This window comes from Puccinia triticina, chromosome 18A (genome assembly GCF_026914185.1).
Source record: "Puccinia triticina chromosome 18A, complete sequence".
In the NCBI taxonomy this organism is placed as follows: Eukaryota; Fungi; Basidiomycota; class Pucciniomycetes; order Pucciniales; family Pucciniaceae; genus Puccinia; species Puccinia triticina.
Window position 1 is genome coordinate 1,262,162 of NC_070575.1, and position 27,398 is coordinate 1,289,559.

General features: G+C 46.6%; 2 protein-coding genes across 2 annotated transcripts; one reads left to right on the forward strand and one right to left on the reverse strand.

Annotated features, from left to right (window-relative positions):
• Positions 1-795: 795 nt before the first annotated feature.
• Positions 796-2,472, reverse strand: PtA15_18A162 (uncharacterized protein; the record flags this gene model as incomplete). Its single annotated transcript, XM_053164674.1, has 5 exons — positions 796-1,035; positions 1,120-1,528; positions 1,643-1,711; positions 1,798-1,948; positions 2,031-2,472. The coding sequence occupies 5 exons, from the start codon at positions 2,470-2,472 to the stop codon at positions 796-798; spliced, it is 1,311 nt and encodes a 436-aa protein (XP_053028660.1).
• Positions 2,473-16,552: 14,080 nt separating this feature from the next.
• PtA15_18A164 (uncharacterized protein) lies at positions 16,553-20,299 on the forward strand (the record flags this gene model as incomplete). The annotated part of the gene is made up of 3 exons (XM_053164675.1): positions 16,553-16,560; positions 18,536-18,578; positions 20,063-20,299. 3 exons carry the CDS (start codon positions 16,553-16,555, stop codon positions 20,297-20,299), a joined length of 288 nt encoding a protein of 95 aa, XP_053028661.1.
• Positions 20,300-27,398: the final 7,099 nt, after the last annotated feature.

The following is a 27,398-nucleotide window of genomic DNA, read 5'->3' on the forward strand; positions in this document are numbered from 1 at the left end:
TAAAAAATTTATGTAGAGTTAAAAAAATCACCCAAGAAATTATGCATGATTCTGGAAAATTGGGAAGTTGTGTGGCGTTGTAAGCTTATTGAGAACTAGGCGAAGAAGCGGTTCCACGATACACATTTGTGATTTTTGGGTATCATTGATAAACTTCAACGCTCTGTGCATGCTTATCCGATTCAAAATTTCTGCTGCAGTGTTTCGCGTCTTGTGAGCACGGCCGATCCTGCTGATTTTGAAGGGCAGGACAGTAATTTCCAGTATTTTCGTTCGGAATTTCAGGGTTGACAGGGATAATTATATCGAACTCTAGTATTGTCCTCATCTTATTCCATGTACCAAAATAAATCAAAACAGTTCACTACAATGAGAAACAGCTGCAGATTTTGGGAATGACGCGTGGGGGCCTTACACATTGAAATGATGCTGCCAACGCTGCAAAAGTCCCACTAATGAGTGTTAACCAAGATCCGACTGCACGCCAGCTCGCGCTAGGATGCGAGTAGACGGAGAAAACAGTCGGTCAATCTCCGCTCCGTCTTTCAACGACGCGGAGAGTTTGAAAGGGATGACAGCTAGACAATCGTTACTCACTGCCAATTCAGGTCTCGAGATTTGATTGATAGAGTTATTCTCACTCCAATTGTACATAGCATAGCCAAAATCATTGCTGCTCCATGAAACGCGAGATGGACTAGAACACGAAATTGATCGACATCAGCCGCCATGACAAGAAAAATAGGGATCAGCCGACATGTTTGCTCAACGTTAAGTCATTACTGAGAAGTAAAATTATAGCTGACCAAACCCTCTTCTAATCGAGGCCTGTTCCGGGGAAACCTCGATTTTACTCCCGAGGGACGTTGTACTTGTTAGTGGTTCATGGACATCGACTTGTGCTGGAGTCCGAGCAATAGATGTACCACTGTTGTTCATCCTGGTTGAAATTAACCCGATCTCAACTCTCCGCTTGAATTTGTGGATGCCACCCGAGATTAACCGCAATAGAGTCCAGTAAGAAAATAGGTAAACCTTTTGAATTTCAATTTTTAGATGAAAAAATCACCCGGTGGTTAATCTCAGAATTGCGATAAGTCATATAGATCTCAGACTGACCAAACAAGTGCCAGAAAGTGCAATAACCCAAAGCAATGATTCTAGCTGGTCCATAAACACGTTGTCTTTTAGGCGAAGGGAAACCTCGATACCTTCAACGAAACTTTTTAAATTATCTGTCGTAATATTCATTTGAAATCTCAAAGCATCACTTGGGGAAACACTTGTTGCAGAATTGTGGAGTGATTCCCACGCAAATGAACCGGCTTTCAAGATTCCATTCAAAGAATTCCATTCCGTTGATAAATTGCTTGAGCTGTTCGCCAGTTCGTAGATCATTATGCCGGACACGACTGTAACGATAACAGGTATGCTGCAAAAGAAAGCGTTCAAGGATAGAGGGTGGAAAACTCTGCGAGATCTCTTCTTATTTCCAATTGGATCAATGTAAGGATTGCGAGCGCAGATCCTGTAAAAGTCATGCGTTCAAATTGAATATAAGTTACGTTCACAAGTCAGCGTGGATGGAGAACTAGACAATTTCGTTGGCAATAAGTCGTGTTAGAAGTGTTGTTCTACATACCTTGTGTAGAGTAAAGTCCAGGCCATAAACCAACAAGAATAGAATTGGAACAGGGCGATCGCACATGCCCTAGAAGTTGTTTAGCTGTTAGAATCGTCAAATCGTCGTATTATAGTTACACATTAAATTTGTGATCCAGGAAAACGTTATCTCACCAAGGCCTAGTTGAAGTATTTTCTGCGAACTCCACAGATTGAGACGCGAAGTATGTCAGGAAAATATAAACGATGGATAAACAGCTTTCGGTGACTTGAGAGAAAGCCACCAAAGCACCGCTGTTGAACAAAATTAGCGGGACCGAGTGAACTGATTGAAACGCAATTTTAGGTTTGTTTAACTTCACCCCAAGACAGGAATGGAAAAATTCAAAGAACGAAAAAAAACTGACAATCTCCTTGACCATGACCTCCGATTGCAATTAGTTTGACAAGCCAAAATTTCTTCGAGCGTTGATTCGATGAATAGTGGAAAACAGGCCAGATGAAGGTCACAAAGCAACTAACCAAAATGATGACATGTAAAACAGCAAAACATATCAAAATGATATAAGTACTGGAGGAAACTGGCGGGAATCGTTCATCTCTTATATAGTTTATCAGTAGCTTGAAGTAATTCGAATCAGTTGGTGCATTCGAAAGAAGTCCAGAAACGCTCCTAAGCAGAGGTGATTGATCCTTGAAGCGGTAGTTGTTGTGCAAGACCCGGAGTAATCTTAGACTTTCGAGCATATGACTTCTAATGAACGCATCTTGGCCTTGAGGAGTATTGCAGCAGCTGTCATAAGTGGTTTTGGAAACACCAATAACACACATGCCGATGTCGCACTCCATGTTGACGGTGCCCCACGGAGATTACTGATCAAGCTCAATCCAATCACTCCAGAATCGTTCCCGTGGCTAGAAGAAAAACTGGGGAGGTTGGTCTGGTTTGGAGTAGGTCATAGACGAAGTAATCCTCTAGCTCGTTGTACGTTAGGAGCTGGCGACCAATTCGCAAGGTGCTGACCAAGGGGACGTTTTGAACACGAAATTCATACAGAGGCATCAGAAACTTTTCAGTTTGAACTGCATCCGAGGTGTAAGTATGTAACCCATGTGACATGATCTTGATCATCTGGCCTGAAGGTGCACCCTGATTTCAGCCGAAATCCAGACGTTTCCCTCTGCATGCTTCTTGCGACGAGAACATCCTCAATGCGCTACAGCGGCTCTGGGTGACGTTTGTCAGAAAGTCACAGTGGCTGCGAAGAGTTTATCAAATGCCGGAATGACCTTTGTGACATGGAATTCCCGGCGGGCAAAAACAGGGCCGCGGTCGAGGTCTCCATGAATGTATTTATTAACGTAACCCTGCTGAGCCCTTCTCAGGCTTCCCGTCCCGCGATCCGCCAACTTCCACCACGTCCCAGGGGATTTCGGTGAGGTGCTACACTAGGCCGGCACCGGGCCACCGACCGCGGACGATTTCTCTTCGGCGCAATCCTCATTGGCCGGTAAGTAGAGCCTGTAATTACTGGCCGAGCAAAATTTCACCAGTTGATCCGACACCCAAATCTACATCAGCCTTGGGAGACCAGCCCCTATATTTTTTGATTTTTCTACGAGGGCATAGCCCCCAGATTTGGGGTTTCAGGGGGTGTGAAAGTCACAATATGTAAAAGGCCCCAAGTGGCAAGGGGACAGCTGAAAGGAAATGAGTTCAATTTTTCAAACCTTTGATGATGCAATTTCAGGGCGAATATGCATTCAGTCTAAGGAGAACCAACTTATAACCCAAAAAATGGGTTGGAAAAAAACATTTCAAGTGAAAACTGCAGGAAATAAGGCCAAGTTTTTTTTGGAAAATACACAAAAGTTGTTGCTGAAAAAATAAATGTTTGGAAAAATGGTGATGAGGTAGAATCAAAAAATCTGAACACTGGCCACTTTCACACTCTGGAATCACTACCTTATAGTTTGGCTTGACTTGCTTCTTGACAATGCAACATAGAGCTGGCCATGACTAAACACAGGTTCATGAAGTAAAATACCAACATTGCCAGGTGTTTGACCTTGAGATTTATTGATTGTGAAGGAGAAGGCCAAATTGACAGGAAATTGCTTGCATATGAGCTTCAAAGGCACTCCTGACTCATTTGGGTCAGATATGAAATGAATGTGAGGGATGGCCACAGAATCATTAACACTGTTACCTGATATGACTCTTGTGTGAATCACATTTGGACCCAAGTTTTCCACAATCACCCTTGAACCTGGTTTCATTACAAATTCCCATTGTCCAATCAAGATCTTGAGCATTATTATTGGCACTCCACATTTCAATCAGAATATGAGGTGGGAAACCTGAGATGTTCAACCCAGTGATATGCTCTTGCAAATGTAGGTTTTGGGGATCATCCTCTACTGTACATAATCATAGCTTTTGGAAGTTCTCCCCAGTTCAAGTACATGTCTATGTGTCATTGGGGCTTCATCCCAAATTGTCAGCTTTGATTGCCTCAACACATCTGCATTCAAGTATTGAGAATGATCTGTGATTGAACAGAATGAATTTTGCAGAAGCTTTGGAGGAATTCCACAATTTGGATGGGCAGTCCTGCAATATGGCATCTTCAGAGCTGAAATTCCTGTGGACTCAGAGGGATGAAAAATCAAAATAGGGCAGGTTGAATATCCATATGGTTAGAACAATTAGAGTTGACCACTTCCAGCACACACAACAGCAATTCTTTGGGTTTACATTGGCCAATAAGTAGTTGTATAAGAAAGTCTTTCCAGAGCCTCCTGGACCATCAATAAAGAAGCAGGCAAGCTGTTCTGCATAAGATGCATTAATGATCTGATCTCTGCTGATTGTTCAAATTATTATTTGCATTGTCAATTTGAACTTGGTCCACATTGAAGCTTGACCTCTCTTCATTCAACATCCATTCTCTGCTTGGGTTGGCCTAAAGGCACACCAAAAAATTACTCAAAGCACACCATGTTTTTGGCGTGCGGGGGTGGGTGCGCCAAGAAAATTGGTGTAAACAGCCAATAAACACCAATTTATTGGCGCTCTGGGCCGCGTACGCCAACATCTATGGCGTACGGGTCCCAGCACACCAATTGTGCAGGTAAAATTGGTGTGCCGGCCTCAGGACGCCAAAAATTGGCATGCCCACCCTTTGGGGCGTGCGGATTGGTTGCACGCCCAATAAAATGGTGTGCTCACACCATTTCACCCCCCTTATTTCTCTTGGAGAGCTGCTCAAAATCCAGCTCCAGGCAATCTACCAAATCACCTGGAAGAACACCCTTCCTTTGGGCTGGCTCACCGGGAGGAATATGTACCTCTTGGCGAGCTAGACCTTTGACCGGCCCACCGAGGGTGGTTTTCCCGGCAAACGGGTCAAATTTCAGCTCGCCAAGAGGTATGTATTCCTCTCAGTGTCAAGATAAAAGTGTGTCGCCTGATATGAATAGGTGCTGTGCCTCCTTTCTAAGATAACTCCGGGTTTGAATGGTTACCGGAACTGAGTTTTGGCAACATACAGACCTCTTCAGCACTCTGCAATGAGCCTGATATGATCTGTCTAGTCTACGTAAGCTTCAGCCGTTCCGTTCACAAGTAGCAAAACTCTACAAGCAAGTAAGAATGTTTTTCACCAGGAAAAATAAACTGTCACTAGACTACAGGTGACATCAGCCGAAGTCCACTGAGCTACCCACCAGCTGCACAGTTGGCCGCATGGACAGCCCCCTCTAGGAAACAAAGGGGCCATTGTAGCCTAGTTGTGGTAGCACCAGAGCTGGAACAAAGTGACAGTCATTGTTGCTTGATGTCAGCTGATGTCTGGTGACAATTGATTTTTCCTGGTGTTTGGGTGGTAAAAACTCTCCATGTTGTAGCAATATGCAAAAGGCCCACAGGTAAGTATCAAACTATAATAATACCGTAAAGTGAGTAGTGATATAGATAATCCCAAGAATAGAAAAGCCCCCCAAAAGGTCCTTGTTCCTCCACTCCCTCCACTCGCATAACTCCGCTCCCAGCCGGCGTCACCCTCATCCTTCCTTTCCCGCACTCATCAAACTCCGCATGCATCACTTCCCAGCCTAGCACATCTCTGACGCTTGTTCTCCCGCACCCTCTGACTAGCCTGCGACCCCAGTCTCTACCTGGCGCGTCTGCTGTGAGAATGAGAGCTGGTTGGTGGGTAGAAAAGTCCACTAGCCGCCTTCTTCAAGAATATATGCGTCCGGGCTGAGTGATTATTGGTGTCTTGGCTTCACACTGCTACTTTCCGCTAGCCTTCAGAGCTCCTCAATGAGCCTGATCTATAGTGTAATAATCCACAAGTAAATAAAGCTCTGCACTCCCCAAGTAATAACTAGGGTTGCTAATTGGGCCGGCCCAAACTGGCCCACACGGATTTTGCTTTGACCCAACAAGGGTTCAGGGCACATGGAGTGGGCTAGGACCGGGGGATTCTTTGGAATGCCCCAATCATGAGCAGATGGGCTGGGTTGGGCCACAGTTCAGTTTGGGTCGGACTTGGGTCAGGCCCAAGACCCGCATGGATCATAGGACACCTTGATGGTGACCAATACCATCCCACTTCAACCGACAACACCACATCCACTGCCAGATCAAACGGCGTGGGGCACAGTGTCGTTGGCTTCACGCCAACTGGTCGCTTCTCCCATTGTTGATCTCACTCGGGTGCTTGCATCAATCACCATAACTTTTATTTCAGATAGATAAGTGAAACAAAATAGTAGCTGTAATAGTATGAGTAATTATAAAACTTCAATGTCATATATGTGATTGTTGCAAATGTTTGTTGGATATCTCAACCAATCTTGGGCACAGATCAATGCCTCAACAATTGGTATACTAAGTTGACTTCTGAATTCATCAAGAATTCGACCACCTGTTGAGAAAGCAGATTCCAAAGCTACAGAGGTCATCGGTGCCATCAGCACTGTCCTGGCCAGTTCGGAGAGATGAGGTAGTTTGGCCTGGTTGGCTTTCCACCAGTCGTGGATTTTAAAGTGATTTCCCTTGGGAACTATCTGTTGAGGGTAGCTGGGGTGACACAAGACTAAGAGAGATTTGACGAGGTGTCAAGGACAAAGTCCAAGCGCAGTAAGTCAAAGTAAAATCATCATTCAGTGAGGAAGGATAACAGTAAGAAGAACAACTAGACTATATACATGTATAATGTAGGCTAAGTTGTGGGTGTATAGGTTAGAAGCATACTACATAGGGAAATGCTAATACACTATCTCAACACTATCACAGTGGGTTGCCTGAGGTATAGATCACGCTTGGCGTTCACAGACAAGGTGTGGCTGGTGCCTTTAGCGGAAGCCAGAAATGCATGGAATTGGTCGTTGTCGTGATCATCATTGAGAGGGTTTTGCAAAGTCACTGTATCCACAGCCTTCTCTAGGGGGTTCAATTTTTCATGCTTGGGTGCGTAGCCAGAAAAATAGTTGTACAAGAGTTCTCTGATATGAGCTACTTGGAATTCACATGCCTCTTGACTGAGTTTGAGCTCGTCGGAAAAGTAAAAATAGAGGAAGTCAAGTTTGTAGCGCGGATCAAAAACTATCGCTAGGGAAGCAAAAGTTTGCAGGGGGTTCCAATACTTGTTGAACTTTGCAAGCATAGGTTCGGCAGCGAGTTCAATTGTTTGTATAACATTTTCTCTTTGAGCTTTAGTGATATATTTCTCCAGCTTCGTCATATTCTTGAAGACCAAGTTCGAGGTTGGGTACTGAGTACCAGAGAGATTGGCAGTAGCTTTGTCAGAAATAAAGAAGAGAAGAAGATTTAATATTTGATCTTTTTAATCTTTCTTTAATCTCGGCTGGAAGATATCTCACCCTTCTGAAAAATCCCCAAGAAGTCTTGCATATTTCTCAGTTGCACCCATTCGGCTGGGGTGGGATATAAATCATAGCCTGATTCAGTCTAGACAGCTTTTCAAATGCCAGCTTGAATGGCAAAGCCAAGTCAATCATGAAGAATGTTGAGTTCCATCGTGTAGCAACATCAAGTGTTGGCTGTTTGTCCGAGATTACACCACAAGAGTTTACAGCTTCATCAAAGGCTTGTTTTCTAGCAGGAGAACTCCAAACGTACTTCACTGAGGCACAAAGCTTAGCTAGTCCCTCATTAACAGATTAGAGTCCATCCTTCACAACGAGGTTTATAATATGGCCGACACATCGGATATGGAAATAAGCTCCGTTAGCATCTAGTCGCAGAGGACATTGTTTGGAAACTAGCTTCTGGATCCTTTGCACCGCTGAGTTGTTGGTTGCAGAGTTTTCAAGAGTGATGAAGGTGCATTTCTCTTGCAGATTCCACTCCAACATGGTTTCAATGATGCAATCGGCGATTGCAACCCCAGTGTGTGGTGAAGAAAGAGGTTTGAATCCCACAATTCGTTTCTTCAGCTCCCAGTTGTCATCAATGAAGTTTACCGTGACCACCATGTATCCCATCTGATCTCTTGAAGTCCACAAATCAGTGGTCAATCCGACTCGACAAATGGCTGAGATTTCTTCCATTATCAAAAGTTTCATTTGATCATATATATTCAAGCAATCATTGCGCACCGTCTGTTGGCTGATCAACTTGAATTCAGGTTGTAAAGAGGAGCCAAACTTTCTAAAGAACTTGTGTTCCACAAGCCAGAAAGGATACTCGTGAACGATGATCATTTGCGCCAAAAGTTTGCAAGACTTTTCTTGTGAGAACTCCCATTTGTTGGGACCTGATTTGATGTTTTCTTGAAAGAGTGGACTCTCTGTGCAACTGAAAAGGTGGCGTTGGAGGTGACTTGTTCCTGCAGATGCACGCGCAGTAAAGCCTTCCTCACAGTATTTACAGATGGCCCGTGCAAGCTCATCTAAACCTAGACAACAAAAGAAAGATACAGTATGTTCAATTTGCCATCAGCATACGATTAATGGATGATTAGAGGAAACCTGAATACCTCCAACAGTGAAGTGATCCCAAACTTTGCTGGTATGTCGGCGTCTCTTGGTGCTTTTGCCAGTGTTGTTTTCAATACAAGTTTGCTGAGGCTGAGCTGAAGACTGGGTGGGTGTAGGGGTAGGATTGGAACTTGTGATTGACTCCATGTTTTTTGAGGCTAGTGTTGAGAGGTTGAGAACCAGAAACGGTGACCAATGCCCACACAGTACACTGTGGGCTACAATGGGCTGCACAAGGCCTGGAATACAACCTCAGGTGCCCATGGGCTGGCCCATTTAAGTGTGGGATACAAAAAAAATCTTATGCAGACCAGCCCGAGATCTGCGGCGCGGGTTGCCCATGGGCCAGCCCAGCCCAATTAGCAACCCTAGTAATAACTGTAAGCAAAAGTTAAGGTCACATAAAACTCTTCTAATACTCTAGTACGTCCGTAAGTCCAAGTACAATGATGAGTAGCAAGTAAGATGATGGAAAAGAAAAGAGAAGAGAAATCATGAACCTCCACCCCCTTCCTTCCCTCCACACAATTTGCCGTTCCCACCCGATCCCACAGATCCAACACTTTGCCGCACTAGCCTGCTAGCTCCGCCCGCTTTCCCGCACGTCATTATCCCAGACTCCGCTCCTCTCCAAAGCTTGACCTACCACTCCCTCTGTCTAGCCCCCTTCAGTCAGTCTCTTGCCACCACCTCCGCCCCAGTTCCACCCGCTGTGGTGATTTATATAGGCAAGCGTGGTAGAATGTCCACTCGGGGATAGCGCAGGGGGGGGGGGGGGGGGGATGCACAGAGCGGCTCAGGCAGAGTGCATTCTGGTGACATAAGCACTGAGGATGATGTCAGGAAAGCACGCTAGGAAAGCTTACGGAAAGTCACGTGCGGACCGGAATGCACGGATTGCGGATTGGGTATTCAGATCGGAGCAGAAAAGACGGGGCTGGACTGCGGCGGATTACACACGTGGACTGGTAGCAGCGGTGCATCAGCGGGTGAGCCACAACAGCCAAAGCGGGTGGAACCGGGGTGGAGGCGGTGACGAGAGACCGACTGGCGGGGGCTAGACAGAGGACGGTGGGAGATCAAGCGTTGGAGAGGAGTGGAGTCTGGGAAAGTGACGTGCGGAATAACGGGCGGAGCTGGAGGACTAGTGCGGGATTGGGTGGGAACGGCGATGTGCGTGGAGGGAAGGACAGGAAAAGGGGGCTCACAGATTTTTCTCTTCTTTTTCTTTATCCTATTATCCTATCATCTTACGGATTACTCATTATTGTACTTACAACTTACGGACGTACAAGAGGATTAGGAGATTATTCGTGACTTTACCTTTACTTTCAAAGTTACTTGCGGATTCTGTGCTTACGGAGTGCGGAGCTTTATTCACTAGCGGATTATTACGCTATAGATCAGGCTCAGAAGAGGAGCGCTGAAGGCTAGCGGAAGGTAGCAGTGCGGAGCCGAGTTACCGACAATCACACAGCCCGGACACTAATATTCTTGAAGGAGGCGGTCAGAGGACATTTCCACCGACTAACCAGCTTTTATTCTTACACCGCTGGTGGAACCCGCTTTGGCAGCCGTGGCTCACCTGCTGACGCACCACTGCTACCAGTCCACGAGTGCATTCCAGCCCTGTCTTTCTGCTCCGGTCTGGCTATCTGATCTGAACTCCGCAATCCAAAATCAGCAATCTGTGCATTCCATCCGCGCACAACTTTCTGTAAGCTTTCTTAGCGTGCTTTCTGACATCATCCTCAGTGCTTAGAATGCACTCTGTGCTCAGCCGCTCTGTGCATTCCTGCCCGCGCTATCTCTGAGTGGACATTCTACCACACCTGCCTATATAAATCACCACACTGCCCCGACTTCATCCAATTTGATGCCGTCTGCTTCCACTGCCCCAGTTCACCTGGTGCCGGTCCGCACTATTCAGTCCGTCCATGAGTCCCACCAGAGTCCTACTCTGACCGTTCCGCTAAGTCCCCTTGTCCAGAGCGTGGCTCAAACCCCGGTTCCCTTGTCCCCAGTCCGGCAGCTTCCCCGTTTGCTCACTTTCTGTGTGCTTTCTCAGCAGTAAATTCAAGGTTCCACTCAGTCTACATATAAAAGGCATAAGCACACATGCTTATCCCCATTGTTTGGATATGTAGACTGAGCATTTGCTCAGCCTCCCCACTGCATTCCTGCACGTTGTGGTGATTTATATGGGCAGGTGTGGTAGAATGTCCACTCAGAGGTAGCACGTGCAGGAATGCACAGAGCGGCTGAGCGCAGAGTGCATTCCGGTGACATAATCACTGAGGATGATGTCAGAAAGCACACTAAGAAAGCTTATGGAAAGTCGCGCATGGACGATGAGGAACTCCTACCGTGTCAGACGGTAGGCAGTTGGTGGAGGGGAATGGAAAAAGTTAGGAAGATGGTGTGTATTCCCTCCAGGGTGATTGGTCAAAAAGGAGCGCTGTGAGTCATGTAGCGTTGGGGGGGGATCATTTTACGACGGCTGGAATTGCGCATCAGGGGTGTTTGTGTTGAGAGAGAGAGAGAGCCGGGGATACTGCTGGCAGAGATGAGATGTGATCAAAACCAAAAGCTGGAGGGATTGGCCTTCTGGGAAGTGAACTTAGGAAGCTGTGTGAAAGCTGAGAATATGGGCAAATAACGCCAAGAGCAATAAACTTTTGAATTGATGGAGAACTAAGAATTTTACGGTTCAGAGTGGGTCCATGCCGCTCCAAAGCCTGAGTTCAAACTGAACTCAAACCCTGGAGCTTGTGATATCTAACAGACAGCTCATCACAACCTAGCGCGCATGCGCGCGCTACAACAAACAAGCAGAAAGAACACAAGACAGAACAGAACTAGAAAAAACAAAACAGCAAAGATACAAAAACCAACCCTCCGCATACCAAGCCCTAACCAGCGCTTGCAGACTAGAGGAAATCTAAATAACAAAAAAAAACAAGGAAAATAAACTAAACATAAATGGACACAAAAGAAAAAAAAGAAAATAGAAAGCCTGAAACGCCTTGAGGATGCGCGCCATGCTGCGCCGTTGAACTTGAGGAAGCCTTGAGGGCTGGGAACTTGGGATCTTGATGTCTTGAGCCTTGCCGTCCTCCGGCGCGCGCCACGCGCAATAACATCTTGATCCTACTCGTATACCAGTCTGTCCACCACAATGGAATGCACAAAGCAGGCAGATCTTGGATCAGGCATTAGGAACGGAGCGGAAAGACAGGGCTGGACTGCGGCGGACTACACTCGTGGACTGGTAGCAGTGGTGCATCAGCAGATGAGCCCAGGCAGCCAAAGCGGGTGGAACTGGGGCAGAGGCGTTGGTGATAGACTGACTGACAGGGGCTAGACAGAGGGTATGGGAGGTCAAGCGTTGGAGATGAGCGGAGTCTGGAACAATGATGTGCTGAAAATCTGGCAGGGCTGATGGACTAGTGCGGGAAAGTGTTGGATCTTCAGGATTGGGTGGGAACGGAGATGCGTGTGGAGGTTCATGGTTTTTCTTCTCTCTTCTTTTCTATCATCTTACTTACTACTCATCATTGTACTTACCACTTACGGACGTACGAGAGCAGCGGTGGGCAGATACGTTACGGTACGTTACAGGGGCAATTTTGGATACCGTAACTATTTTTAGTTATCCATATCTACCCTCCGGGATAACGTACATTATTTTTTACTATTGTAATGTAACGTAATGCCCAGATGGGGTACTGTTTTTGCAGCCATGGTAACGTAACTTTGCCGTGAATCAGGTGCAGTTAACGTAATTTTGGGGCGTTACAATATCTGTAACGTCAAAAAAACTGTTTTGATACAAGTGTGGAGGCACCCACAGCCACATAGGGGACTGGCTACCCCTCCCACAGTGGGAGTTGAACATGCAAATTACACAGCAGCTGGCAGGCACCTAACCAACCCCTTGCCAGCTGGTCTAATTCACACTTGTCAAACTGCGGATAACGGAGCAACTCAAGCATTACAATATTGTAAGCCCCCTCCTTTGGGGTCTCACAAAGCCTGTCACAGGATTACATAATCCATCCTGATTACTTAGTCTGTCCCCCTCCACGTCCTTCCTAGCCCGGTAGAGAATCCTGGACCCTTATGATCTCTCCCGGTGCTAGGTGAGTTTCTCCTTTTCCCCTTCTTCTCCCTTCCTTCTAGTTGTACTTACAGAGAGAATCCTGGACCCTTATGATCTCTCCCGGTGTGGTAGACGGAAAAGTGGAAAAATAAAAAGTTTTTTCTATGCCACATAATTACTCATACTAGGCCTCAAGGTACCATCAAATGGACCCCAGAAATGGATTCTACGGTCAATTTCACCCATAGCCATCACTGGAAGCACCCCTGGACCCCCTCTAGTGTGGAAGTTACACCTCATGGACACATATCACACGGCCAGCCCCAGTAACCCAGCTGTCATCTGCCTCAACCCAAGTTTCACAGTAGTACACTTATACATATCACAGGATACAAACATACATCTCCCTGTCAGGCTACACTCATTACATATTAACTACATACACTCCTTTATATACATAGTATGACATCATTTACACTGTTTCTGCAGCCTCAGACTTTGTGTATACACTAATTCCCCCTGTATGACAGCTCATGCAGTCTACTGTCACCTCATGCATGCGTTAGAATGTTCTGTTGTATATTCTGACACCATTCATGCGCCCCTGAGGGGCTATGACATCATTTGTATCTACTCCCACCAGCTAAAATCCCTCACCCTGTTGTCTAGATTAGCTGAAACCCTAACCCACAAGCCCCTTTGGGGCTCCCCTTTTGTCTATAAAAGGAGCTCTCTCCACCCCCAGTGGCCTGCTCCCCAGTTCCTGACCCAGAACTCACAAGTCACCCAACACTCATCCACACTCAAATCCTAAAACCCTTATAACAATAAATCAACCCTTATAACAACAATTCAACCATTATAACAAAGTAATTGAAACACTTACACGTTGCAGTCAAACAGATTTCATCTGGAACAGACCAGACCTATCACTTAATAAAACTTGCCAAGCTGAGCTTGGTGGGTCTTGTTGACTGATAACAGAAGGGCAGAGCTTGCAACTCCATCATACCCTTCACCATTCAGCAAAAGGGTTTCATTACCACTTTTGAGTCTTACACCGGTGCTAGCTCAACGTAATCCAGCCCCCCACGTTGGCACTAGAAGCTTTAGGCTCCTCAGCCCGGTCCCTTGTGCCCCTTTGACAACGATTTCAGTGAAGAGCCATCTGGCTCTTACAGATATCCAATATCGTAACTTAAACTGCATTATCCAATTTTGCAAATTGGATAACGTAACTCAGCCACCAGTTATTGGTAACTGGGCGGTAACATAACTGTAAAGGTTACGTTACGGGCAGAGTTATCCAAATTGATAATGTATCTTCCCACTGCTGATGAGAGTATTAGGAGAGTTTTACGTGACCTTATCTTTTGCTTACGGGATTACTATTGCGGATTTGTGCTTGTGGAGTGCGGAGCTTTATTCACTCGCGGATTATTACGCTATAGATCAGGCTCACCAAGGATCCCTGAAGGCTAGCAGAAAGTAGCAGTGTGGAGCCAAGACACCAATAATCACTCAGCCTGGTGTGGTAAGCCTAATCAAAAAAACTTTATTACATCACTCAGACACCTACTGTGAAGGAATCAATGCCAACACCCTCTAGAAAGCATCCTGGTACAAATAATCAATGCGCACAGACACTTCATAATAGCCTAGAATCATCTCTACAAGGCGCCTCAACTCTTCAGTATTCACTTTCATGGATGGCCCTCCACAATGGATAATAAAATATGTACAAATTCAGGTTCAAAGTGGGAGAAAGTCCACCATCAAACAGAGCCAGACTATTAGGAAAGACTCTGAGTGTTCACTAGAATTTACTCCTCTATATTCCATCAAGGTGTAAATCCTTCTCAGATGTATGGCGGCTGATGCGCCATGGTTATTGTTTCCTCTTATGTCATCCCAAGCCATGTAGAAGATGCCTGGTTGTCTTGTTGCCTTTTCCCCTTGTTGGAAATTTTTGTACCCTGTTTTACATCTTTCTCTTTGTCTCAGAACCACCTTTTGTCCCCTCACTATAAATGTAGAGCCTTTTGGCCCATTCTGTTTGTCCCCCATCAGATTGTCACTTTGCATCCCTGGTCACAGAATAAGAATTACATAGCCTATTTTACCATATATTTTACAGTATATTTTCCCCCTTTATTTTGTCTAGAAAGCACTATTCTCAACATCTCATCAGCCACACTTTTCTTTAAGAGTCCACACTCTTATTCTTGTTCCATACTACTCTCCCAGCCTGAGAGGCAGCTTTTAATGCACTCATCCCTCTCTAAGCTCTATTCCCCCAAAGGGTAGTTCCAAACCAGACACATATGTTCTTGAAGATGGCGGATAGTGGTCATTTCTACCTACTGACCATCCTTTATTCTCACAACGTGCTGCGTTGAGCCTCTGTCTCAATATCAAGATCTTCAAGAATTAAGACACTCAAGATTCTCAACTTCAAGTATCCTCAAGATCAATGATATCAAGATCCTTTCCAAGTTCATCAAGATACTCATTAATTTGATTCATACATCTTTTCATCTGTTTGTTATTTATGTGTTCATTTACTATTCCTTCTCATTTTTATCCCCATACCTCCATTTCTTTTCCTTTCTTGGTCATAACACATGAGTGATGTGGGTTTCTTTCATCTTGTTTGTTTTATTTCTTCTCTTCTGTTGGTTGTTGTTGTGTTTTGTTTTCTTTTCTCTCCTTGTGGTGTTTTTTTGTAGTTAGGGATGTGATGACATTTCCTGTGACATGTCACTCCCCAGAGTCCAAGTTCAAGTTCAAACTTGGAGGATGGGACAGCATGGGGATAGCTCTGATCCAAGAGAAATTCCAACACCCTTTTCTGATCTGCTGGCAGTTTGAGCTCTACAGAGCTAGGGGATTCTATAAATATCTTGCCAGCTCTGTGGCACTGCTCAGAAAAAAGGTTCACTTTTTGGGTGGTTTGGATTTGGGACACATGGACTTACAGGCCATAGTATGGCACTATGGAGGTGCATTATGCATATATACTATGTATTAAGTGTATATTATGCACTTATAGTGGGTTTTGGAGCATTGCGGTACAAAACCAAGGCCTTGTATTCATAGGAAAAGAACAAGTTTCTTTGAGTTTGGGTCGGAGCTAGGAACTGGCATCTTGTACTTTGAAATTCCACTTTTGAGAATTTGCCTTTTCTTCTGCACTTTCTCTTCTTTATCCTTTGAGTACAAGATTGGCCACAAGATCTTCCTGGTAGCTTTGTCAACTTCATCATTTTTGTCGGAGGTTTCGCCATTGTGACACCAATTAAGCATCTGTTGAGTCTCTTCAGCCATAGCAATTTCTTTGTCTTGATATTTTTCTAAGAGAGGAGTTTTGAATAGACCAAAATTATCCTCATTGTCGCTTTCAATTAAAATAGGGTCGTCTTCGTCAGTAATAAGGACAACAGGCGGTTTTCAAGGCTGCAAGAAGCTGGTTTCAGCGGCTTTTTTGGTTGGCTTGAGGAGGATTTTCTTTGAAGTAAGGGTTCTTTTCTTTGTCTTTCAATCTGAGCTCTTCGTGCTGTTGTCATAGGCGCCATCTTGGAGGCTGGGGAAAGACATCTTGCACTTGGACTCGTGATTTTTACACTGGTCACCCCCCTAACCCTCCCCACAACCCCCGGGGTATTGGGGGATTTTTGTGAATTTCTCAAGCCCAACATTTGGGACACCCCCAGGGGGCTAGCACAAAAGTGGTGTCCCACACTGTACCTGGAGTCTGTAGTGCTCCTGGGTCCCTCAGGGTTTTTATTTTAGTTGTAGTGGTACGGTCTATGTAGTATGCGCAGGTCTGCAGAGGTATGGCAAAGTATAGTACATACAGTTGACCACAGGTGCTTGTAAGTCCCATCCCAAATGACTGATCCAGGCCCAAATGTTTACAGCTTGGTATGTATTTGTAACCAGTCCAATATTCCCTGGCTTTCTGGCAGGGGCTTGCTGTACCATGCTGGCATTGCCTCCGCCTTTGTCTTGATGAGGCCCTCACGGCCATTTGTTTTACCTTGGAATGGTAGGTGACCGGACTGCCAGGGGAGGTCCCCAAGGTCCAAGCACGCGAGCATACTGAGCTGGGCCAGGCCTAGAGAATGTCAAAGTAGACCCGGGTACCGGTTGGACCGCCGGTACCCGCGCGTTTTTTCCACAAAACTGGCACCCGGCACCGCACCCGGCACCGCCTGGCGGGTACCAGCGGTACATAAGGCGGGTACTGGCGGTACCTGCTTGGTTTTTCTTTAAAACCGAAGGAAGTATGTATTCCTTTTGGTGACCAGTTGACCAGAACTGCAATGGCCATCAAAGGGAATGTGTATTCCCTTCGATGACCGGCAAGGCCATTGAGGGCCTCTGGATGGCCAAATGACCGTCCATTGAGGGCCTCCTGCTGGGCGGATGCCGCCCTTGAGGGCTTCCCCATGGCCAAATGGCTGACCGGCCATCAAGAGCCTCTTCAATGGCCAAATGATTGGCCATTGCGGTCCTCTCACGGTCCCCCATCCCCCGGGGGTCGGGCGGTACTTGGGGGCGGTACCCGGGTACCACACCGCTTTTCGCCAAAAAACAGGCACCCGGCACCGCTTGGCGGGTACCACGCAGACGCAGGCGGTACCCGCCAAGCGGTGCCGGGTACCGCCAAACGGGTACCACTTGACATTCTCTAGCCAGGCCGGGGGGTCCACCGTGTTTCATTTGAGAGAAGATTACAGGAGCGGTGGCGAACAATCATGAAATCAGCGCTGCGCAGTTTTCACGATTTCCCAGACAGAATTCTCCCAGTAGGACGGTTCACGTAGGGCCGAAATCAGCAAGACCAAGATAAAGTTTATCCAAAGGTCCCAGCCAATTTGGCTGGGAAGGCTTGCTGATTTATAACATCAGCAGGGTTAAAAAATCCCTACGTGAACCGTCCTGGTGGATGCTTCTCCACAACGCAAACGTGGATCAGTTTATCAAGGAGTATAAGTTCTTCACCGGTTTCAGATGTAATTTTATCGCAAGGCAGAATGCCTACACGTCAAGGAAGATGTTGTCTTGGTGGTCGGCAACTCGGCATTCAGAGAAAATGCACGAGTCACATCTTACAATTTAATCTAGAGTCTCAATGAATGGGTCATCAAGAGACCAAGGACGCCTCCGAAGCTAGGCCCCTGCTCCAATTTTATCAACAGCCGTTAGCCGGAGCGTCAAGACACACAACAAAACGGAATATCCAAGTCCCAATAAGATGAGCCAGCTAGGAAGGACAGAGGCCCACCTCCAAGGGGCAGCAATCACGTTCCAAGCCGTGTCACGCTGGTGGGATCCTAAGATGGTCACAGCACTTCTGGCGGCAGTTTGAGAAGAGCGCATGAGCAGACAAAATAAGCAATGAAACCATCCAATTTTTGGCAATTTGAATATCACTATTGCAAGAAATTAGGGGGGTCCATTTTGGTGTTGCCCCAAAAACAAAGAATTTTCACAGATGGTTTGACAGCTTAGGCAATTTACCTGCATAAAATAAAACAAAAAAAAGCAAGCCCTCCATATCAAGATTAGAGACACTCACAATGTCCAAGAGGTTTCACACAGCTGTAAACAGCTTAAATTCAATGCAATCTGTCCAAGAGTATGCACTGCAGAAAATAAGATTAAACATTGAATAAAGAGATGCTACCAAAACTGAAATAATTTGACAAATGTATGACTAGAATGGAAAAGCTTTGGTAAAAATACACTGACAAGAAACAAAAATAAAGTATGATGTCAAATTGTGGCTCCTAGATCAACACTGGAGAAGCAGAAGCAGAAAGACTTATTACTGCTGGTCCAGAGAAACAGATGAATTCTTCTTACAGAATTCAATTAGTTTTATCAGATCCCATATCCATCCTTCCTTCACAATCCAAGTTTATTAAAGCCTCTGAATCACAAAACAAAACTTCAAGGGTTTCCCCTACAAATCTCCAAAAATCACAAAAAAAAAATGAAGGGTTTCCCCTTTACAACTTCCATGAAAAAAACATGGAGGGTTTTCCCTCCACAAATGCCAAAATCAAAAAAACCTGCAAACAGCCACCTAACATCAGCAAGCTGATGCACCGTGTGTAAACCCCCAGCTCCCTCCCTCGGGGTTCACAAAGAACCATTAGATGTCACATACAGATACATAGCCTGTCTTTCTCTCTTCCCTGGCTCAGCAGAGAACTGATTGTAATTCTCTCTGAGTCAGGTAAGCTGCTCTCTCTTCTTTCTTTTCCCTTTCCTCTTCTTCTTCCTGTCAGCAGAGAACGGATTGTCATTCTCTCTGAGTCAGTCCTTCATCTGAAATATACTTACTTGGGCACTAGAACTCTCAAGACGAGCTCTCAGCGCCACCATTACGACCTTTAGTGAAGAGTCCAAACGGGACTCTTACACCGTGGCCCACCGTCCATCCCTGTCTAGCAGGGTTAAAAAACAGTGAGAGGATGACCCCCAGCGCACCGCATTGAAGGCATTATGCAAAGGGGGGCCAACGAGTTTAGCCCCTCAAACTGTGCAAGTGCAACAGCGGAGGGGGTTGAGGACAAACCACACGCTGGAAGTACAGTGGCAGAGGACGTCCTGGGGAACACAAACGAGCAAGCCAAACCTCTTTTTATAGACAATCTGGCACTACCTGGCACTCAACAGACTCCACCAGCGCACTTGACTGCCAAATCCGTCTAGCCTTGACAACTACGCCACCGCCATGCACATCCGGTACCTCTGACCTGCACGGCGGTGCTTTGACCGGCTAGGCGTTGTCAACAAGACCGGAGTTTTTGCTGAGACCCTGGTGTCCCACCCATCTGATATACATACATACAATGAAGTCACCGCCTCGCCATTTTACTTGCCAGGGGCGCGCGTGCTGACACCACAACCCTTGCCCCTCTTGCCGTTATTCTGCCTCCCAGCCGTTCCCTTGCCAACCACCAGACATGCAAACCAGCTGCTACAGCCATCTCCATCCAAAACCAAAACCAACACCCAACAGACCGACAGCCGGGATCCAGCCCTCACCCTGAATGAATCAGACACACCATCGACCTGATCCCGCTTGCTATCCTGCCCCCCGCTGCTACACCCCACCCCTTAAATAAAACACTCGACAGCGCACAAGTCACCGGCAAAGGTGAGCCCCCCCCCCACACACACTCTCCCTCTCTCTCACAAGCCACTACTGAAACAGCCTGTGGGTTTTTGCACGTAGATTCTGGATTTTGAGATCAGTAATATGCCTTGCTCCTCACGATCAACGGCGCCCTGGACCGGACAAATGTCAAGCAACAGAGTAATATCCGGACGCTGAAAGCCTGGCTGGCCGGGGCCGGGCCACTCTGTCATCCAAGCGACGCCAGCGAATCGAGCAAGTCTGCCTTTGGCGGGACTGCTGTTGCTACTGCGGGGGGCGAGGAGAACAAGCCACTGGAGGGCCTACTTGCTCAGGACCCGCTCTTTTCCCACCTCATCCACGCCATCCAGCCCTCATCCACAACGCCTCCAAAGCACTTGTCCCCCTAACCCCTCCACACCCCCGCTTCATCCACCAAAAAACCAGCCCAGGCAAGCCGCACATAAAACCCCTTAACCCTCTTGCACCAACGGCCTCAACCCGCGCGAGATTGAACAGCATGCTGACTTCTTGATCTTGTCTGTATCAAACTCGTTAGCCAAAACAGCTGATCAAGCCATTAGAAGACCCGAACCAGGTATTCATCACCGAGATCCTCAACACCGACGCCCAGCTGAGCTCTTCCCGCTTCAATCCGCCTGCCAAGCCCCCCACGCCGACTTTCTCATGGGAGGTGCCCAGAGAGCGCAGCTCCTAGGGCCCCGGTGTCCACACAGCCACAGGGACACACCCAGCGCTACCTGAGTAGGAGTTCTCCTGCAGCTAGAGTGATCACTCTGGGTATTTCCCAGAGAGGCGATGACGCCATGGAACTTGCGCTAGAGAGAGGCGGCAAGTTCTGGAGCCAGGCTTGCAAAGCCTAGGTTTCTCCCTGGGAAAGCAGAGGCCGACAAAGCAGCCACTGGCAGCAGGAGTTTTCCCTGCTCCATCTCAGCTTCGTTGTACTGCTTTTCCCCGGAGAAACATTTTTCTTTTTTCACACCGCCCACCCACCCATCAAGACAGAGCCCAGGAGTGGGGCTTAGCGGCTTGTCCCCCACTCCCTGGACTCTCATTTGCTGTTTCTGCTCGGGAATGTGTCTCAACACTGCCAGCCAGGATGAACCTGGCCACACTGGCAGCGAGAGACCACTTTCCCCTTCGACCCACACACGGCTAGGCGCATAGTGAGACACGGGCTCCCCTCCCGGAAGGAGGGCAGATCCCCGACGCCTAGCCGCATCAGACTCAGTAGCCGGCACAGGTGAACAGCGGAGAGAGTGGCCCACGCCACAACGCGTGCGGGCAGTGCGCTGTCACCCTGTGCCCCCATGGGCGTACATCCATGTGAGCAGGGTGGACAGTCTCTACCGTAACCTACTCATGCACATCCAAACCCGCCCGTCGAGAAGACTGCTTTGCGGACGATCTCAGTGGCGCTTGCGGCACATCTTGACCATCCTCACTCGCCAAAACATGCCGCTATCAGTGTGATCTAGCTGCCCCTGCCCATCACATCCTCTTTCTCAGGCCCCGAAAGACCTGGGTTGGGGCCGGGTTCATCCAGAACCCGCCCCCTTGACCGCCTGGACTCTGCCCTCCCCTCTCGTAAGAAACAGAATCTTGGGGATCCCCCGGCTCTTGCCGTTTACCCCCGTCCTCATCTCGGCGACCCAAACAGTGGCCGCCATTAGGCCTTTCTTTGTTGGCAAAGTGTGCGCTATCAATCTGGCCCCCCTTACCCCTCCCCCTCCCCCTCAAAAACACACACACACACTTGTTGTCGCGGCTTGGCCGCCCGTCCGGCGTACACGCCGACCCGCCGCTCATAAGTGCACCCCAATGAGAAACCCATCGTCGACAGGACAATTATTTATCGGCCTCTGCCAATCAGCCCTTGGCGTTTCTGAGGAAAGTCGCGTTGTCCTGCTCATAACAGCCTTTCTTGTCTCCCCTTTGATGTCGCCTTATCATCCTCTCTAAACACGCGTAACTGCCCCCAACTCCAACCAAATCATACCAAGTAACACACGGTTATCTGCTCTGTTACTATTCTCTGGTATTGTTTTGTGAATTTATATAGATATCTTACCTTTACCCAATCATTCAACCCAAAAGAAACGCAGATAGTTTATTTGAAGAGTGGAGGAGGACGGGGTGCAAATGATCTCAGATGGATCATTGCTCTCCATGAATATGTATTACTCTGAGGAAGAAGATTCTGGAGGTGGAGAGTATTGTCTTCAATTAGGTCTCATCAGTTCAAATTGATGTATGTTGTTGACTGATGCTACATTTTTGACTGATGCTACATGCACATAATAGCTCCTTTTCAGCTTGACACACAACAGATTATTTATCAGCTCCAGGCCATGACTATTCCCCCTTTGCTTGTCAGTGACTGTATACTATTCTTGACATGGTCACTTGGCATCCAACTCATTTCTACAAAATCAAAGCTTGCTGGTTTTTAGTCTGCCTGATTGAAATATCCACAGCCAGCTGAGCAGTGCATGCTTGTTTGTAATGAAGAGATTTGTTTCTACCAATGCTGCAACAATTACAATACATGTATTATATAGGCTATACATTGTATTGTATTTTCATGCAGAAACATTCAATTACAATAAATACGTTTTGTATTGGTTTCACCAAACAATTCCAATGATACATATGTACAGTTTTTGGAAAAAATTACAATACAGATACATTTATTTTGATATTTTTCCAATGCAATACAGTGAAATACAATTACATGTATTGTACTTGTTGCATCATTGTTTCTACTTGGGATTTCTGAAACGGGGATTGATGCAATTTACACACTGACTCATCCAAAACTATGTTATTCATTTTTAAGGTGTCACTGTTAGCCAAAGAATAAAGAATGCAAATTCTCTGCTTGATAACCCACTAGAGGCCAAGGCGGCTTTGCCACTGCAAATTCAATGGCCATCCCGCCACTTTCAATCACCCCTTCCCTTAACAGGCTAGCCATATTAGATAGGCAAAAATGATTTTAAATCTGGCTAAGTAGACTGTTGTGAAGTATCCCCCATTCCCTGCTAAGGAACACGCACTCCATTGCATCCCATGCATGCAAAAAAATCCAAAATTCTCATTCAAATCAATTTCATGTGAAAAAAATGGATTGCATAAGTCTCAATCTGAATAAGTCAAGCCACAATGTTTCTGTGAGACTGATTAATTTATAGCAAAAATGATTAAAAAATCCAAGGACAATTTGATTATGATTCATCTAATCACTTCATACTCCTTCATATCCAAGCAATCTCTCTCCATGATCCCCGCTGTCTGGTTGTGTGACCCATTCCGTCTGGAGTTTGATCAATGTTGCCGGGAGGAGGGCGCCAGGGAGAAGCTGTTGTAACCCTACACCTGGTTACGATAGTTTTACTCAGAATCATTCTCGTACTCGCGTCGACAACCATAGCTGAACAACTAACCAGAACTCAACCGATTAGCCAATACTCAACATCCTCAACGTACTCAGCTCTGAGCCAATAGTGATTTCCTTTGTCTACTCTCAAGCGTCTATTCTGCTCATTGTACCATTCATACTGTTATCTCTCCCATGATCACCGCGGTCACTATGACCATCTTGTATATATAAAACACTCTGTTTGTCTCTATTTTGTTTTTCTTCACCTCTCTCGAAATCCAGAAGATTTTACGTACTCTACCCTTACAGTCACTGACTCCGCGAGTCATACTCCTTTCAGTACCGCGTACTGTTATTCCCTTTAGCATCTCGTGCTTGCTGCCCTTGCAAGAGAAGCATCTGGAGCGGGTGCGGCAGGGATTTCCATTGACACTTTCCAGTTGCTCTGTGCAGGGGCAAGGGTGTTTGGTCAGAGGGGGCTGGACTTAACTAAGTCCCTCCTGGGCGCAAAGTGCCCGCCTCCGAATGAGGGACTTGCAAAAATATTTTTTTTGGCATGTCAGGTTTGCTCAATGTACATGAACAGGCAAGAAGCCTGCACATCTATCAGTATTTGTTTTGTTATATATCACCCCACCTTAATGGTCAAGAAATCAGCTAGCAAGAAGGCCTCATAATGGGTAAGATGTGGGTCCCTAGGGGCATTGTCTCACAGAGAAAAAAAAGCAGACTGATGTGTCACTTTTTTGCCTCAAAGGAACTGTATTCACTTCACTGTTTCATGGTACCTGTGGGATGTCTGCCAGTTTGGGAGGGGGCCTTCAACCTAACTTAGCTAATTTCCTCCTCCTCAGAGCAAAGCAACCTCTGAAGGAGGGAATTATGCGCTATGTGGACCCCGCGGCCTAAGAGAAGTATGACTTTTGGTGGGGACTTTTTTAGAATCAATCTCACTCATGCGCCTCTGCACCATTTTTGATATTGTTTACATTTCTGGGGCGGCCCAAGATGTTGCTATCTTTCTACCATTTTTTCCCATCCTCAACACCTCTTGTTGAGCTGCAATCAGAGTTGTAACTTCATGGATTTCAGATTCTGTACAGTGCAACATGTGTGATACGGGATATAGCCAACTAATGAAGTTGCAAAAAAAGACATTTCACTGTCATTACATACCCCTAAAAATAGCACAAAAGGTGGAAAGATTCTCCTAGATGTTGTGCATCTTTTGTTCCCCTACAACTCAATCACATAATGTGATGTGATGAAGCTACACAGGCTCAAAAAAGGCCAAGTTGCCAATTCTCTCAGGCCGCGGGGTCCACTTAGTGTATAAGTCCTTCCTTTGGAGGGTCCCTGCGGGACGGCGTCCCCCCTCCAATAGAGGGACTTAGTTAAGTTAGGCCTCCGACTCGCAAGCGGTACGGCAGGGGAAGGGACCATGCGACCTGAAGTGATGGGTGGGGGAGTCACATTCTCACATTTACTCTTGATGACTGGTCTGACTGGTCATCGAGAGGAGATGTGAGTCCCCTTGATGACTGGAAGAGACCGGTCATTGACAGCGGTTAGTCCCCACAATGACCGTCACAAACCAGTCATCGAGAGCTGTGAGTCCTCTCAATGACCGGTCTGTGCCGGTCATCGTGAGGTGGTGAGTCCCCTTGATGACCGGTCTGACCGGCCATCAAGAGGTGGTGAGTCCCCTTGATGACCGGTCTGACCGGCCATCAAGAGGTGGTGAGTCCCCTTGATGACCGGTCTGACCGGCCATCAAGAGGTGGTGAGTCCCCTCAATGACTGGTCAGACCGGTCACTGAGAGGAGATGCGAGTCCCCTCAATGAACGGCAAAGACCGGTCATTGAGAGGAGATGTGAGTCCCCACAATGACCGGCACAAACCGGTCATCAAGAGCTTCGAGTCCTCTCAATGACCGGTCTGTGCCGGTCATCAAGAGGTGGTGAGTCCCCTTGATGACTGGTCTGACCGGCCATCAAGAGGTGGTGAGTCCTTGATGACCGGTCTAGCCTGTCATTGAGAGGTGGTGAGTCCCCTCGATGACCGGTCAGACCGGTCATTGAGAGGAGATGCGAGTCCCCTCAATGACCGGCAAAGACCGGTCATTGGGAGGAGATGTGAGTCCCCACAATGACCGGCACAAACCGGTCATCGAGAGCTTCGAGTCCTCTCAATGACCGGTCTGACCGGTCAGTGAGAGGTGGTGAGTCCCCTTGATGACCGGTCTGACCGGTCATTGAGAGGAGATGTGAGTCCCGTCAATGACCGGCACAAACCGGTCATCGAGGGCTGTGAGTCCTCCCAATCAGCGGTCTTTGCCGGTCATCGAGGTGAGTCCCCTCGATGACCGGTCTGACCGGTCATCCAGAAGAGATGTGAGTAGACATAGTGATAGCCCCCTCTTTAGGCCCACAAGCTGACCTGTAACCACCCAGATGAGTGTGTACAGGCCAGCATTGTGCCTGCCCAGGCGCAGGGCCCTGGCAACCTTCAGGGTGCAAAGCATGAGGGCCCAGGTTGTGTGCAGCTGGTTGGATACTTAAAGGGTGTGGGGGAAGCTGTTTGTCCCCCCAGGGGATGTGGTTTCGTCCCACCCCCCTCCCTGGAGCCCACTAATCACTTGATTAGGGCCTCCTTGATTACATTTTTGACCAACCTTCTTTTGCCTGTTGCTCCGGCACGGGCTGGGGGGTCAATCCGAGGTGCCCTCTGGGGTGTTTGGGGATTAATTTCAATGGTTGTGGGATTTTTGCTAATGAGAACAGGCAAAAACTTTGATCTTGCCTTCTGTGTTTCTGTGATTTTAATAAACTTGGATTAACAAGCCACACAATTATTAGTGTTCAGGCTGGCCTTCTGGTGTCTTTTTCAGGAAACATTTTTTTGAATGCTGTGAATTGAACCCCTGATGCCCTGCAGAGGTGCAGCCACCTTGTCTCATATTACTGAAAGCTGGATTTTTTTTGTTTCTGTGTAAAAGGGTCTTGCACAAACAATATTGATTCTTGCTTATCTGCAAAGTGATCATTGTACCATCAATTTTCCAATTGTTGCTTATCTTAGTGATCATTATACAACTACAAGTGATTCATGCATATTTGTGAAAACATGCTGTCTGAGTTTGGTAATGCCATTTGTCAGGGGAAAATATTGCATTTAAAATTGGAAAAAAGTTGCATTTATGTTTGAGATTAGGCAAAACATTGTGAAAACATAATGTTTGGTAATGCCATTTTTTATCCAAGATTATCTGATTTAATATTGGGCCCCAGGCACATATGTACCTTCAAGACTTGGCATGAAATTTATTCAGGAAAAGATAGAGGTGAAGCAAATTGTATATGTCACATACAGTTTAGGGTGGTGATTGGGCTGCATCTGAATGTTCTGACTGAAAATAAGGAACACATGGTTCACACAGGCCACACTTGGTATCATTTAAGATAAACTGAGTTTTTAATCCTGTGCCATAGATCTTGTGGATGGGCTGGGTCTGAGTTGTCTATCCTTGCCAGAGCCCATACCTGTAGAGGTGTTTTTTTCCCTGCAGCGGCGCAGCCGCCTTGGCCTCTAGTGTCTACTAAATATCTGTGCATAACACCATTTCTAACATCCTCTTTTACTAGAATTCCTTAGTATTTGTCTTTGTCCCCATGTTTCTTGACCCTATGGAAAGAGCTTTGAGATTGTCATACGACTATTTATTTCTCAATTTCATACTTCTCTTACCTCACTCCCAAGAAACTGTCAAGATCAAGCTAAACTAACAATCATCAATTGCGTTTTTTTGGCAGTAACCCGCCCATGAATCTTAGCTGGAAAGAAACCATACTAATCAATCAGATATCTTGATTGTTAACTTTGATAGGACTTTCTATTGAATAGGTTTTGCTATAGCAGCTCAATCAGTCTCTTTAGACTAGACCTTCATTCCACATCAACAAAACAAACAAAATAATCATCTTCCTCTTCTTGATTCTCTTTATGTATCTTGTATTTAACACCAGTAGTAACTTTAAATTACTATCCCTCTTTTACAGCCTGTACTTTTTGCAAGCACACCGGCTGAAACTCCAGAAAAGCCTCA